General features: G+C 36.8%; 1 protein-coding gene across 4 annotated transcripts in view; it reads left to right on the top strand.

The window, feature by feature from the left end:
• The window catches only part of sv (paired box protein shaven), a 185,126-nt gene that overhangs the window by 38,811 nt on the left and 133,644 nt on the right, over nt 1–12,671 (top strand). For all 4 annotated transcript variants that reach the window (XM_074102567.1, XM_074102571.1, XM_074102568.1 and 1 more), the window contains exons 2-3: nt 336–764; nt 1,415–1,471. In XM_074102567.1, the coding sequence (XP_073958668.1) occupies nt 605–764; nt 1,415–1,471 (217 nt within the window). In that variant the 5' untranslated portion in view covers nt 336–604. The remainder of the gene's footprint in view (nt 1–335; nt 765–1,414; nt 1,472–12,671) is intronic.

Raw genomic sequence — 12,671 nt, 5'->3', positions numbered from 1 at the left:
TAGAGTTCAGATGACAACCAATAATCTAATACGCTCAACAATAACTGTCTTTAAAATGTTTTATTTTCAACAAAAACTAACTTTAGATTCTTTATACCACTGTAGCTGTTTTGTTCTTTATAGATATTGCTCCTACTTAACTGTTTTACAATGGGTAAGCAGAGTGGAGTAACAAAACGATCATCAATGTAAACGTTATTTATTAATGCGAATTTTTAAACTCTATCGCATTGGAATAAGAAAAGACTAGGCATTTACGAAGCTTAAAATGATTGGTTTTTTCTTACTTGTTCTTTTAGAAAATTCAACTCAAGAAACTTCTTTTATTGTTACAGATTCACAAAATGCTGAAACAGCAAAAGATTCGGAAGAAAATCCGGTGACGGCCGCTACTATGTGACTTAATTAAAAGCAATAACAAAATACTCCGCGGAAATTCTCTTAAAATAAAAATAGTTAAATAACAATAAAGTGCCAACAAAAGTGCATAGAGTTACGAACGCGCAGAAGTGTCCGGATTAATCATCGAACGATTAACGCAACGATAAATAGTGCCACAGCCGATTAATTTAGTTATGTGCTAGTGCTGGATTGTTTGACCACCATGGATTTACACGCGCCGCCGTTGATTGTACATGGGTATGAGCCCCATGCCCCACTCTTGGAGGTGGAAGGCTTGGATCCTCATAGTCCTCAGCAGAAAGTCCTGATTCATGCGCCTACCCTGCAGGGTCAGGAGTTGATGGGAGATCATCGGAATGGAGGTGAGTAACAGTTAACATGTAAGATGATGCTGTTACACTCAGAGATGTTAGTTCAAATAAACCTGTGGAAAGATTCACAGCTTGGTAATGGCGTTATAAGATGTCAATAAAATAAAACTAAACTACTAATATTTGTCGTGTTGTGTAACGTTTGTGTTTGTTTTTAAGGTTTCGTAAAGAAAACCTGGCATGTAGTTTCGCCATTTCCGTCCGCCCGTTTGTGGCTTAGTTTAGTAAGAGAATAAAGTTTTTCATTAAAATTATATAATTACTATATTTTTCACCCTACCCTATAACATTAACAATCTTCGTATAGAAAGAAAAAAAACAACTTAAACCTATACCTACAAACTAAGGCTTAATCATCTAAACTATAAACTAAGCTATACTACATTACACTAAAGTCATCCGCAACATGCGTTGTCATAAAGACACAAAGACACATAGAGACTAAAGTGCTAGAAAGTTGTAATTTTGCAAGCATGGGTAACCTAGTGCGAAGTAACACATGAAGTGGGGATGATTTTTTTTCGATTCGAAAAATTCCATTTGCAAAAAACCTAACAAGGTTGCACAATCTGATGGGTAATATTTGTCAGTAAATTTAAGTTTTGCTTATGTGGAGAGCAGATGTGTCTGACCTAACGTAGAGTATGACTTCACAGATGAGCAGTACCACGCACACAGCAGCAACCAGAGCGGCGATGGTGAGTACAAACAACATTATAATGCCTAATGTTTTGCCATCGTATTTTATTGGAAAAGTTTGTATTTATCGTACCTCAACTAGCTTCAGTACCTATCGTACAGTTGTTTTAACATTTCATTCAAAATAATAAAGTTCTTTGTTAATGGTCGCGAATACTTTGAACGAGTGAAGCCATTGACACGAGAAGAAGAAGAATGGATATGAAAATGTCACTATTTTAATGCAATAATTGATTGACACTATAGGTGCCGTCGTATTCAAACTTTTCCTGATGGGAACATTAAGTAGTACTTTACAGTCATGAATCATTAGGCCTGGTTCACATTATTCCAGTGAAATCGTTCCAGTGGCATGACACTGCGGTGCTCGATCGGTCTCGTACGACTCGTTAGTATTGTGAGCGCGCAATGTATATGGAATAATGTGAACCTTACACAAGACCTTACAGCAATTTTCAACCTTTATAAGGTTTCGTCTTAGTTTTCAAAAACGGAGTGCATGTAGGATCACTTTGTTGTCCATCTGTCTGTCAAGATCTTTCTTCTTAGGAACGCGTGGAAGTATGAAACTTAAATTAATACTATCTAATATTCAGGTCTGCTAACTCGTATACTTAAAATACCTACTTACTAGTGATGGTCTCCGGACCACTCATTGGGCAGTGACTTTTGTGTAAGTTATTTGTCGTGATATATCATTAACTTCGTGTGATTTTATTTCTTGTTTCGTAGGGAGTAGCTGTGATGTGGTTTTAAATAGAGAATCACCAATAAACTGACTTATTGTTTATGAAACAAAAGCCGATTCTTCCATAGATCCTGTCTGTATAGAAATATAAATATTTATTGCATAAACTGTGAGGAGTGTACGAAGTCACATGTAGTACAAAGTATCAACAGTTACCCGTTTCGGGCGTACAGTATGTTCAGATAGATTTATATATAACTTGAACTATACATTATAATGTCAATTTCTTGTAGGGAAAATAATATCACCTACAACTCATAATTAATGATCTGTAAAGAACTAATTTAAATTGTAAATGTCAATTATTTGCCAACTCAATTGACTAACAGTTCATTTATTTTGAAGCAACTAAAAATTAATTTTACAATTAACTGATAAATAATCTGGTTTTCAGGACTGAAATTGAATGTTTTTACTAGTGTGAACACTTATAGTCAAAATACTACAAACGGGACTTATCACGCTATTATTACACAAGTAATATTTACCTCCTTTTATTTTTATTTGAGGTAAATATTACTTGTGTAATAATAGCGTGATAAGTCCCGTTTGTGGTATTTTGACTATGAGTGAACACTTAATTAAAAATTTATATTCGTTCCTTTAATGATTTGCCGAGTCTGAACATTCATAGTTCTGCGCCAATTAGCAACCTTACTAAATTCAGTGAGATTGTAATTATGCAACAATTACGTAGATTTAGTTGCAATTACTTTAGTTGTTTTGGTCAAAAAGTTTTCCGTTGCTTACATTTTAGACAGAAAGTTCTCCAATAAATATAACTATGGAGCTTGCATTGCCACGTTCCAGCATGAACAATGAGACCACCTGTTCTAGCTATTTCACCAACGTGACAATTGTCCGTGACATATGTCGAGCAACAATCAGTTTTTTTTTTATTTCTCAAAGAGCCGAAAACGCATCCGTAACTCAGCTGATGTTATGAATGTCCAAAGGCGGCGGTGATTGCTGTCTATTGCGGTGATTGCTGAACTCTGATTGAGTTCGAAACGCGTTTGCGTAGTGGTGCTGTGGTGTTCATAGTTGGGTTTGTGTGATGTGTGTGTGTTCTTACAGTGTGAAGACGGAGGACCTGCATGAACACACATTTATTGTATAGACGTGTAGCCATCGTAAGGTCGCCGGTAAGCAAAGTAATTGTTTATAATTCAGATGGTGATGATGATGATGGTGATGATGATGATGGTGATGATCTAAGCAAGCATAAGTAGGGACAACTCGCCAGTAGCAATAACGACAGTATTGTAGATCATTGTTGTTAACACGTTCGTTATACAACGTTTATTGCGCGGGAGTGTAAATGTCGGTAAAGTTGGGGCTGCATTGCTAGCGGAGAAGTCGCTTCCTAAGCGTAAATTTTAAAAAGTTAGTATTATGACAGCCAATGCTTTTTTTTGTATGTACAGGGGTGTTAATCCAATTGGGTCAGTATGGAGAAGTCAAACTATGAGAAATAAAGAAATGTGTTCCAATGGGGCGTTGATTTCAGATTTAATGAGAATATCATTTTTTTTAAACCGTCGCCATAATTAATCGTAAATCGAAACTGGTCAAAATTCCGTTAAGTAATCACATGTTATTACCTATAAAAAGTTGATCCTGTGACTATAAAGACCCAAGTTTGCTATTAAATCTTGTGTCGAAATGAGACAGAAATACCCACAATTTAAAATATTGAATAATTTCGTCATTAGTAAAGTCCATTAATATGAATTACTTATCTGAAGAGATGACTTATGCTTACTGGGCTATTTAAAATGGGAACCCATTTGAGTGCATGTGCCAATTTATTTAAAAATGGAACATTAATTTTTTGTTCTCTTGGGCTCAATAAAAAGAGCGTTAATTTTCAAAACAATACAATGTAAAATAAATACAGGTATCCACTATGTGTAATATAACTAGAAGATATCTACTCGTAAATTATAGAAAGAAAGAAAGAAAGAAAGAAAGAAAAGTTAATTTTGGCTCCAAAAATGTACCACCTAAAACTAAGACTAGAACTAGCACTAAAACTATGTTACTAGGTGACACGGCAGGATACCAAAAAGGGTCTCCACTCAGCATGTGTTGCCGCACATTATGTGCAGTAACGCTGGTTTTCTGTGGAGCCCAACACAAAAAATAGAAGTTGAAGTCCCAATATTTGACTACCGGATTGCTCAGTGGTTAGAGATCCTGACTACGAAGCTTAAAATCCTGAGTTCGATCCACGATCGGGGCAGATATTTGCATGAAAAATACGAATGTCGAAGTATTCTGGCAAAACAGAATAAGTGCAAAATTTAAAAAAAAATAGTTACATACATAGGCATACTCAATTTTTTCTGCTTTATTTATCTAGCGAAATCGTATAAGTAAATAAATATTGTGCACTTATCCGGTTCTGCCAAAATACCCTCGATGTTTTTTCTTGCGTGTTGGATGTTTAATATGTATCTATTTAAATATGTTTATCTGTTGCCTGACCCATTGTCAGGCCTGTGGACGAACATGTCGCTCTCGCATCGGTCTAGTCAGCCACTAAAGACTTTGTGCACAAACAATACGCCAAAATTGGTCTAGAACAGACGCGGAGGCCAGTGTTGTTCTCAGGTGTTAATTAAGTAATTGTTAATTAAAGTTAGTTTATGTTAAAAAGAGAGTACTTATGTGTTGATATTTTAGTTTTTATTGTTTTTTATTTTATTTCATTTTTCATATTTTTTTTACTTTGCGTGCCAATCTACCTGCTATGTAAGCCATTCTAGCTAGCCTAAGTCAACGGGGGCAGGCTGAAAACCGGCGCTGGCAGCTTCTGAGCAAGCGCAGCATAACCTGAGCCTGTTCCTTTTGCCACACAGTGCAAGGGACTGGCAAACGCATTTTTTATTAGTTTATTGTTTATTTGTATTCTGTGTGCCTATCCTGTATTGTTCATGTTGGCAAATAAATCAATCTTAATCTTAATCTTATTGATTGATTGATATGTTGCGTAGTACCCATAGCACAAGCTTCGCTTACTTTGGGACTATGTGGATTCGTGTCAATTGTCCCATGACATTTTATTTACTTATTTTTATTTGACGACCAGATGGCCTAGTGGTTAGAGAACCTGACTACGAAGCTTGAGGTCCCGGGTTCGATTCCCGTGTCTGGGCAGATATTTTTATGAAAAATACGAGTGTTTGTTCTCGGGTCTTGGGTGTTTAATATGTATTTAAGTATGTATCTATCTATATAATTATATGTATCCGTTGATTAGTACCCATAACACAAGCTTTGCTAAGCTTACTTTGGGACTAAGTCAATTGGTGTGAATTGTCCCGTGATATTGATTGATTTATTTATTTAATATTAAATTCACAAAAATCGCTAACACACAGCCCATGCGCAAGCGCCGAACTAATTTCACAGCGATTAGAGCAAGTGTACTCGCACAAAAACTGGCCATTCACTGCTCTCGGGAAAGTACTCAATGAATCTCTATATTTGTGGACCGGTTTTGGGTTTTTTAGAACCCTTATGGTGTGACACGGCCAGGCCATCGTGCTTGGGTTTGAAGGGTTATTTAACTACCATTTACCCGCAGTTTCGCTTGTATGAAGCATTAGAGAATTGTTGAATTGGGTGGTTCCCTAGGTTATAAACATTTTTTTTTGGTCCGTCAGTTAGGATTTCAAAAAAATAATCGACAACGTATGTTTTATTTTTTCAATAAAATAATAGATGAGAAAGATGTAGCGCGTCAAAGTTCGATAGTGGGAGCCTGTGACGTCACGGCGTGCAACATTCTTTAGCACGCGGAACTAACTCGCTATATCTTCCTCATATTTTGTTTTATTGAAAAAAAAAGTACGCGTCCAATATTTTCTAATTGTCTTACCTGATTGAATTAATTGGATTTTTAAGCAACTAGTGTTTTGAAACTTCATAATTTTATCCTGTTGGTATTTTGAGAAAATCTTTTTATAGTGCATCTTCATGACCCTTGGAATGTGTGATATACCTATCCAGTTTCTACATCAGCTAGTCAATCCTTATTAAAAAATACCTTTACTTATTATCTAGACATAAGTATATTAAGATTGGTTTTTGGAGTCTATTTGTATTTTTTATTTTAACTGGGGTTGAAAATTTTGTTACGTTTACGGTCATCCCGTTAAATCCATATCGATAATACAAACTGAAACATAGATGCACAGAAAAACCAGAAAAAGAGACCAGCGCTGGGAATCGAACCCAGGTCCTCAGCATTCCGTGCTGCGTGCTATGCCCCTACACTACCACTGGACAGGAGTACAGACACAAATTTCTCCTATGCACCACATAGCTTGTTTGTTTCTTATTTAGTCACTTAAGCAGCGACACTAAGTTCCGATGGAGTGTTGAAAGTTTATCGATGAGTTCTAAAACATAAATGTCGCTAGTGTCGCTGCTTAAGTGACTAAATAAGAAACAAACAAGCTGAGATATGTGGTGCATAGGAGAAATTTGTGTCTGTACTCCTGTCCAGTGGTAGTGTAGGGGTAAGTATAGCACGCAGCACGGAATACTGAGGACCTGGGTTCGATTCCCAAGGCTGGTCTCTTTTTCTAGTTTCTCTGTGCATCTATGTTTCAGTTTGTATTTTCGATTTAAGTATATTAAGCGTTGAAAATTGTTGGAGGAGCGGAGCGCCCCACCACTGGCTTTTTAGCCTAAAAGGACGCCCCAAGTACTGTAAATCTACATTTACTTATAAATATGAAATAAATATAAAAAACTAGCTTTTGCCCGCGGCTTCGTCCGCATGGAATTCGTTTATCGCGCGCTGTTCTCTCGGGCACTATGCATTTTCCGGGATAAAAAGTAGCTTATGTCACTCTGGCCCATAAAATATATCTAAGCTAAAAATCACATCATCCGTCGCTCCGTTTCAACGTGAAAGACTATCTTCATGGGATATTATGATATTTGTAAAATTTTCAGTCTCAAGCTCGCAGTTTTGTATTGTCTGAGTCAGTTAGTATACACACACACACACACAAACACACAAGTAAGTAACTTTTTACGTAAAGTACCAACTAACTTCGACAGTTTACTGTAGTAGGCTACAATATTGATAACTCACACAGCTTACCAAGGACCTCGCGGTCCCAGCAGGGCACGTCTCTGTTTTTTGCCGCCGGTTTCGCTTTCGACGCGCGTGACCGGCGCGCGCGCATTGTAGGTATACATGATCTATAGATCTACGTAATTTTTGAGAAATACTGTCAAGGTATTGGGTAATTACAGGGATTAGATAACTTGAGAAATGTTACGGAAATGAATTTAGCTTGTTTTTAGGGTTCCGTATCCAAAGTGTAAATACGGGTCCCATTACTAAGACTAGTGTCAGTATGTCAGTCACTAGGCTATCTCATGAACCGTGATAGCTGGACAGTTGAAATTTTCACAGATTATGTATTTCTGTTGCCGCTGTAACAAATATTGCTGTAATTATCCACAATCGTTTTCTTTTTTGCCAAACTTCACGTTTAAATGAGGTTCCTATAGTAATGACATAATGTCATAAAAAAAGCCGTGGTGGCCTAGCGGTTTGACCTATCGCCTCTCAAACAGAGGGTCTTGGGTTCAAACCCCGGCTCGCACCTCTGAGTTTTTCCAAATTCATGTGCGGGATTACATTTGAAATTTACCACGAGCTTTGCGGTGAAGGAAAACATCGTGAGGAAACCTGTACAAACCTGCGAAGCAATTCAATGGAGCGTGTGAAGTTCCCAATTCGCACTGGGCCCGCGTGGGAACTATGGCCCAAGCCTTCTGTTCTGAGAGGAGGCCTGTGCCCAGCAGTGGGACGTATATAGGCTGGGATGATGATAAAAGCATTCCATCCAGGTTTGTAACGTGATATGCACTAAATGAATGAAATGAAATACTAAAAACAGAATATTGCTCGATATTAAATAGACGCTTGAAATATTCATAGAATATTAAGTTGTATATTCACTTAAAAAATAAATGGTTAAATTAAAATAAAATAAATATTTAAGGGGGCTCCGAAGACGAACGAAACATGTCGAGCTAAACTCGATTTAAGACGTGAGTTATCCGGGTCAATATATTTAATATGAGATACATATATACTTAAATACATATTAAACACCCAAGACCCGAGAATAAACATTCGTGTTATTCACACAAATATCTGCCCCGACACGGGAATCGAACCCGGGACCTCAAGCTTCGTAGTCAGGTTCTCTAACCACTAGGCCATCTGGTCGTCTAAATGCAATGTAATGCGGCTAGCACGATTTTTCTTGCAAGTCCAAACTCAGCTTTAAACGAGATGCTATCTGGCTCCCCTACCCCACCCGTGGTTTGACCGTGGGCATATTGCGACCGTCATTGATACCGCGACCGCAGCCACTTCCCTGGGAACTGTTTTATTGTTTACTTTTATTTCTTTTACACGTCTTACTCTTGTTAATCTTGTGAGGGGCAGGCCTTCGTTCAGCAGTGGACGTCTTCTGGCTGATGGTGATGATGATGATGACTTTGTTAATCCATACTTAATATTATAAATGCGAAAGCATGTGTTTGTATGTTTGTCCGTCTTTCACGTCGAAACGGAGCGACGGATTGACGTGATTTTTGGCATAGAGATAGTCTATGGGCCCGAGAGTGACATAGACTACGAGTACTTTTTATCCAGGAAAAATGCCCAGTTCCCGAGGAAACAGCGCGCGATAACCGAATTCCACGCGGGCGAAGCCGAGGGCAAAAGTAATAATAAATATTCATTTAATTCGAGTAACTTAGTGACTCATAAATAATTGTGTTAGTAAGAACTTATTAGATAAGTGTTAGTTATAATTAAATAATTAATTTCTTCACTAAACACTTAATTTCTACGCCCACCATTGTGTCATTGAAACAAACACAGAATGTAGTTTGTTCTAGTGACTAAGTATTGGCCCATCTATTTTTGCAATCCAGAATAAATCAATCCAGATCAAATTAACCATAAGTTTCATGCAGTCAGCAGCCGAAGTGGATGAACAGTTTTTTGAGCTTGTCCCAGTGCTTGGCGAAAGCCTCCCATTTTTTCTTCTACTCCACTTTCGCAGTTACGGTCCTCAAAGTGATCTACATACGACTCTATTGCCAAGGTAATAAGAGTGTGTGTAGCAGTTTGAGCAGCTCGTTTTCTTCTGCTGCTGACTGTACTTTCCCTTGACTTTACGTCGTAGAAATTCAAAGTACAAAGTCAAAATATTTTACTCAGACACGCAGCACTCATGAATGTCAAAAAATCTACCACCAGTTCGGAAAAATCTTCGTTGATAACCTAACCAACGAAAAGTTGCATAACCCCGACTTTGACACTTCAAAGTTCAATATCTCAAAAACGGCTGAATCTATCTTGATAAAGCATACCTTAGAACCATCGCCAGAAAACCTGCTTTCAAATAAAAAAACTGCATTCTAATCGGTCGATCCGTTAAAAAGCTACGGTGTCAAAGACTGACACACACACACACACAGACACACATAGCGGTCAAACTTATTACACCCCTCTTTTTGCGTCGGGGGTTAAAAAGAGTCCGGCAAGAAACTCAAAGAGGTATTGTTTTTTATACAGATCTCGTTATTTAACCTTTTTTTTATACTACTCAAAGTTGCATAGAAAAGTAGGTAGATTATGTTAAGGCATCGACTACCTATGTTTAATCGGTAGATAAAATGTTGTCATCATGATATTTGCGTCTGCGTATAAAACAAAGTTATTTGCTAAGGATAACATTACAAGGTAAGCTGGAAATCAAATTAAACCATACCTGGTAACCACCTTCCTGGGATCACTCGGGCAAGCATATAATTGACGAAACCCTCGAAAAATTCCGTATTAAAAATTAAAACGTTCACGAGGCTCAAACGGCTGCTTCCTGTGGGTTGCAGGTTCGGTCTCGGACCGTGACTAATGGCAGGACTCTACCCTGAGAACTTTTTTTTTATTGTAATGCTATTGAATTTATGGGTACCTACCTAATTATATTAATTGGTAATTCGTCACCACAGAAGAGGATGCTTTCATACTTTATTTCAACATTCGGTTAAGATTTGGACGAGTTTCGACGTAATTTGAGTTTTGGTTATGTTCCAGTTTCGACATAACAGCCACTATTTATTTATATCTTATTTTATCTATTCCTTTCCTGTATCTGTACATGAACTACTTCGCCTATCTTTTAAGTTTTCCGTTTCAAACCAGATTAGCTTAAGAAATCCCTTTATGGGATAAGTTCACCTTCGTACTCTTTTTTTTTTTTGATGTTTACTTATGCTTTATGTATAATAAAATTTTTATTGTTTTTTCAAACAGGTATGGTTGGCTAGTAGAAACTCCCTATTCATAAATTTTTGAGCAGTAAAGCTTATGTTTCAAAGAAAAAAATATTTTGGTGACAACATAGAAAAAAAAACGAAATGAAATGAATAAAATGTATATGTCACTAAATGGTCTTTCGAACGGTGCTAATCTTCCTTTGGGACCATTATCAGGTCATACATTAAATACCTACACAATAAAAATGCGCAACCGATACAATATTTATGTATGTTTATAGCTAATAGATTTTGATGTATTTTGTCGAAGTCATCAATCAAGCTTAGATATGGGTAAGGCCGCGAATTTTAACCAATGTGACATAGAAATAACATAAAAAAAATACGTGGCGTTACCATAAAACGTAACGCAATTTTTTATAAAGCCTAGATCAAACTGGTAAAAAATCCCATTACATAACGTATGTATGAAAAAAAAAATACATGTCATATAATAAAGTGAAGTTTTTAGTTTTACTAGAACTTTCTGACGATACTGATCTAAATCTGTCCTATATGAATCTATAGAGCTAAACATGAGAATGTGGAAGTAGAAGTACCCTCTAGTTGACGAACATCTTTCCAAAAGTGTATCTTTACATGCCTCTCTAACACTGACAATAAGGTGCACATTTATAAGCATGTGGATGTGGTTTTTTTTTTATTCGACTGGATGGCAAACGATCAAATGAGTAAGAGATCACCACCGCCATAAAAAATCTGCAACGCCAGGGGTATGCAGACGCGTTGCCAACCTAGAGCCTATGATGGATACCTCACGTGCCAGTAATTTCACCGGCTGTCTTACTCACCACGCCGAAACACAACAGTGCAAGCACTGCTGCTTCACGCAGGATTAGCGAGGAAGATGGGTGGTAGCAATCCGGGCGGACCTTGCACAAGGTCCTACCACCTTAGTTGTGAGCATGCTTGTGACTTCGACTGTACAAGCTATTAAATACCTCAAAGAATGGCCAAAACCCTAAATCACAGGTTTTACCAATTTAGGAAGTAGTATCTTAGTTAAGTGGACAATGTAAAAAGATGTTTTTGGAAATAAATTATTATGATTATTAAGTTTAGGTAACAAATGAACTAATGAATCTCTCCGTTTGTCTCTCACTTTAAATACGCTACGCATGTAGCAGGACGTGAACGCAGAACTCGCCACAATTCTCTTGTGCCGATCCCTGCACCTACAGATTAAAATTTATTTAACTTCAAAATATCCATCTAACTAACTTACTGTGCGTGCAGTCATTGGAAACCTAATAATAAACTGGTGTAAGTTAGAATTTTTCTGTGTGAACTTCCCTTTACCACATTTTTTCGTTACGTTATGTACAAAATACGTAGCATTTTGTAAAAATGACGTAATCGTAACGAAGTGTAACGTATTTTATACAAAAAATCGTTTATCATGGTGAATAACGACATTTTGAACATAATAACACATGCCACTTACATGGAAAAGATTACCTATCGTATGAAAAAACAACCAGTTAAAATAATCACTACTTACCCTTAAAATCGAACAAGCACTTTAGACGTTTTTTCGAAAAAAAAAAAACCCCGCGTCACTTTTGATGGCTGTTTGTCACAAACTGATGAGATTTATTTATCTCATCAATGTTGCCCTATTAGAGTATTAGTTGCCAGTGTACAAAAACCAATTTCTACCGAAATTGGCGTTAAAGGTAGCTTAATTAAGCGTCACCTAAGGATTTCGTAACGAAAACGTGGTTTTTTGGCACGTGAAAAGAAAATAATATAAAACATGAAAATATTTGATTATCATGATTCCGCAATCGGTAGGACTATCGTTATATCATAAAATTTGTTTAAACAAAATCATGATCATGAGAAGTTAAATAGCATGAAAATAATAAGGTATGAAGTACTCATGGTCAAAAAAAATAGTCAATTTTCGTTACGTTTTGGACGGTAATATATTTTTATTATTTTTTAAAAAGGGTTTAAATCAATATCTCATTTGCGACCTGAGAGTTATATCGTGTCATATAATAAAAAAAAATTAAACCTCTAGGTGTTATCAGTTTTTTTTTATCAGCTTCCAAATT

The sequence above is a fragment of the Choristoneura fumiferana genome, chromosome 19 (assembly GCF_025370935.1).
Source record: "Choristoneura fumiferana chromosome 19, NRCan_CFum_1, whole genome shotgun sequence".
NCBI classification, from domain to species: domain Eukaryota; kingdom Metazoa; phylum Arthropoda; class Insecta; order Lepidoptera; family Tortricidae; genus Choristoneura; species Choristoneura fumiferana.
The sequence above is the reverse complement of the archived record's forward strand: the minus strand, read 5'-3'. Positions and strand labels throughout refer to the sequence as shown.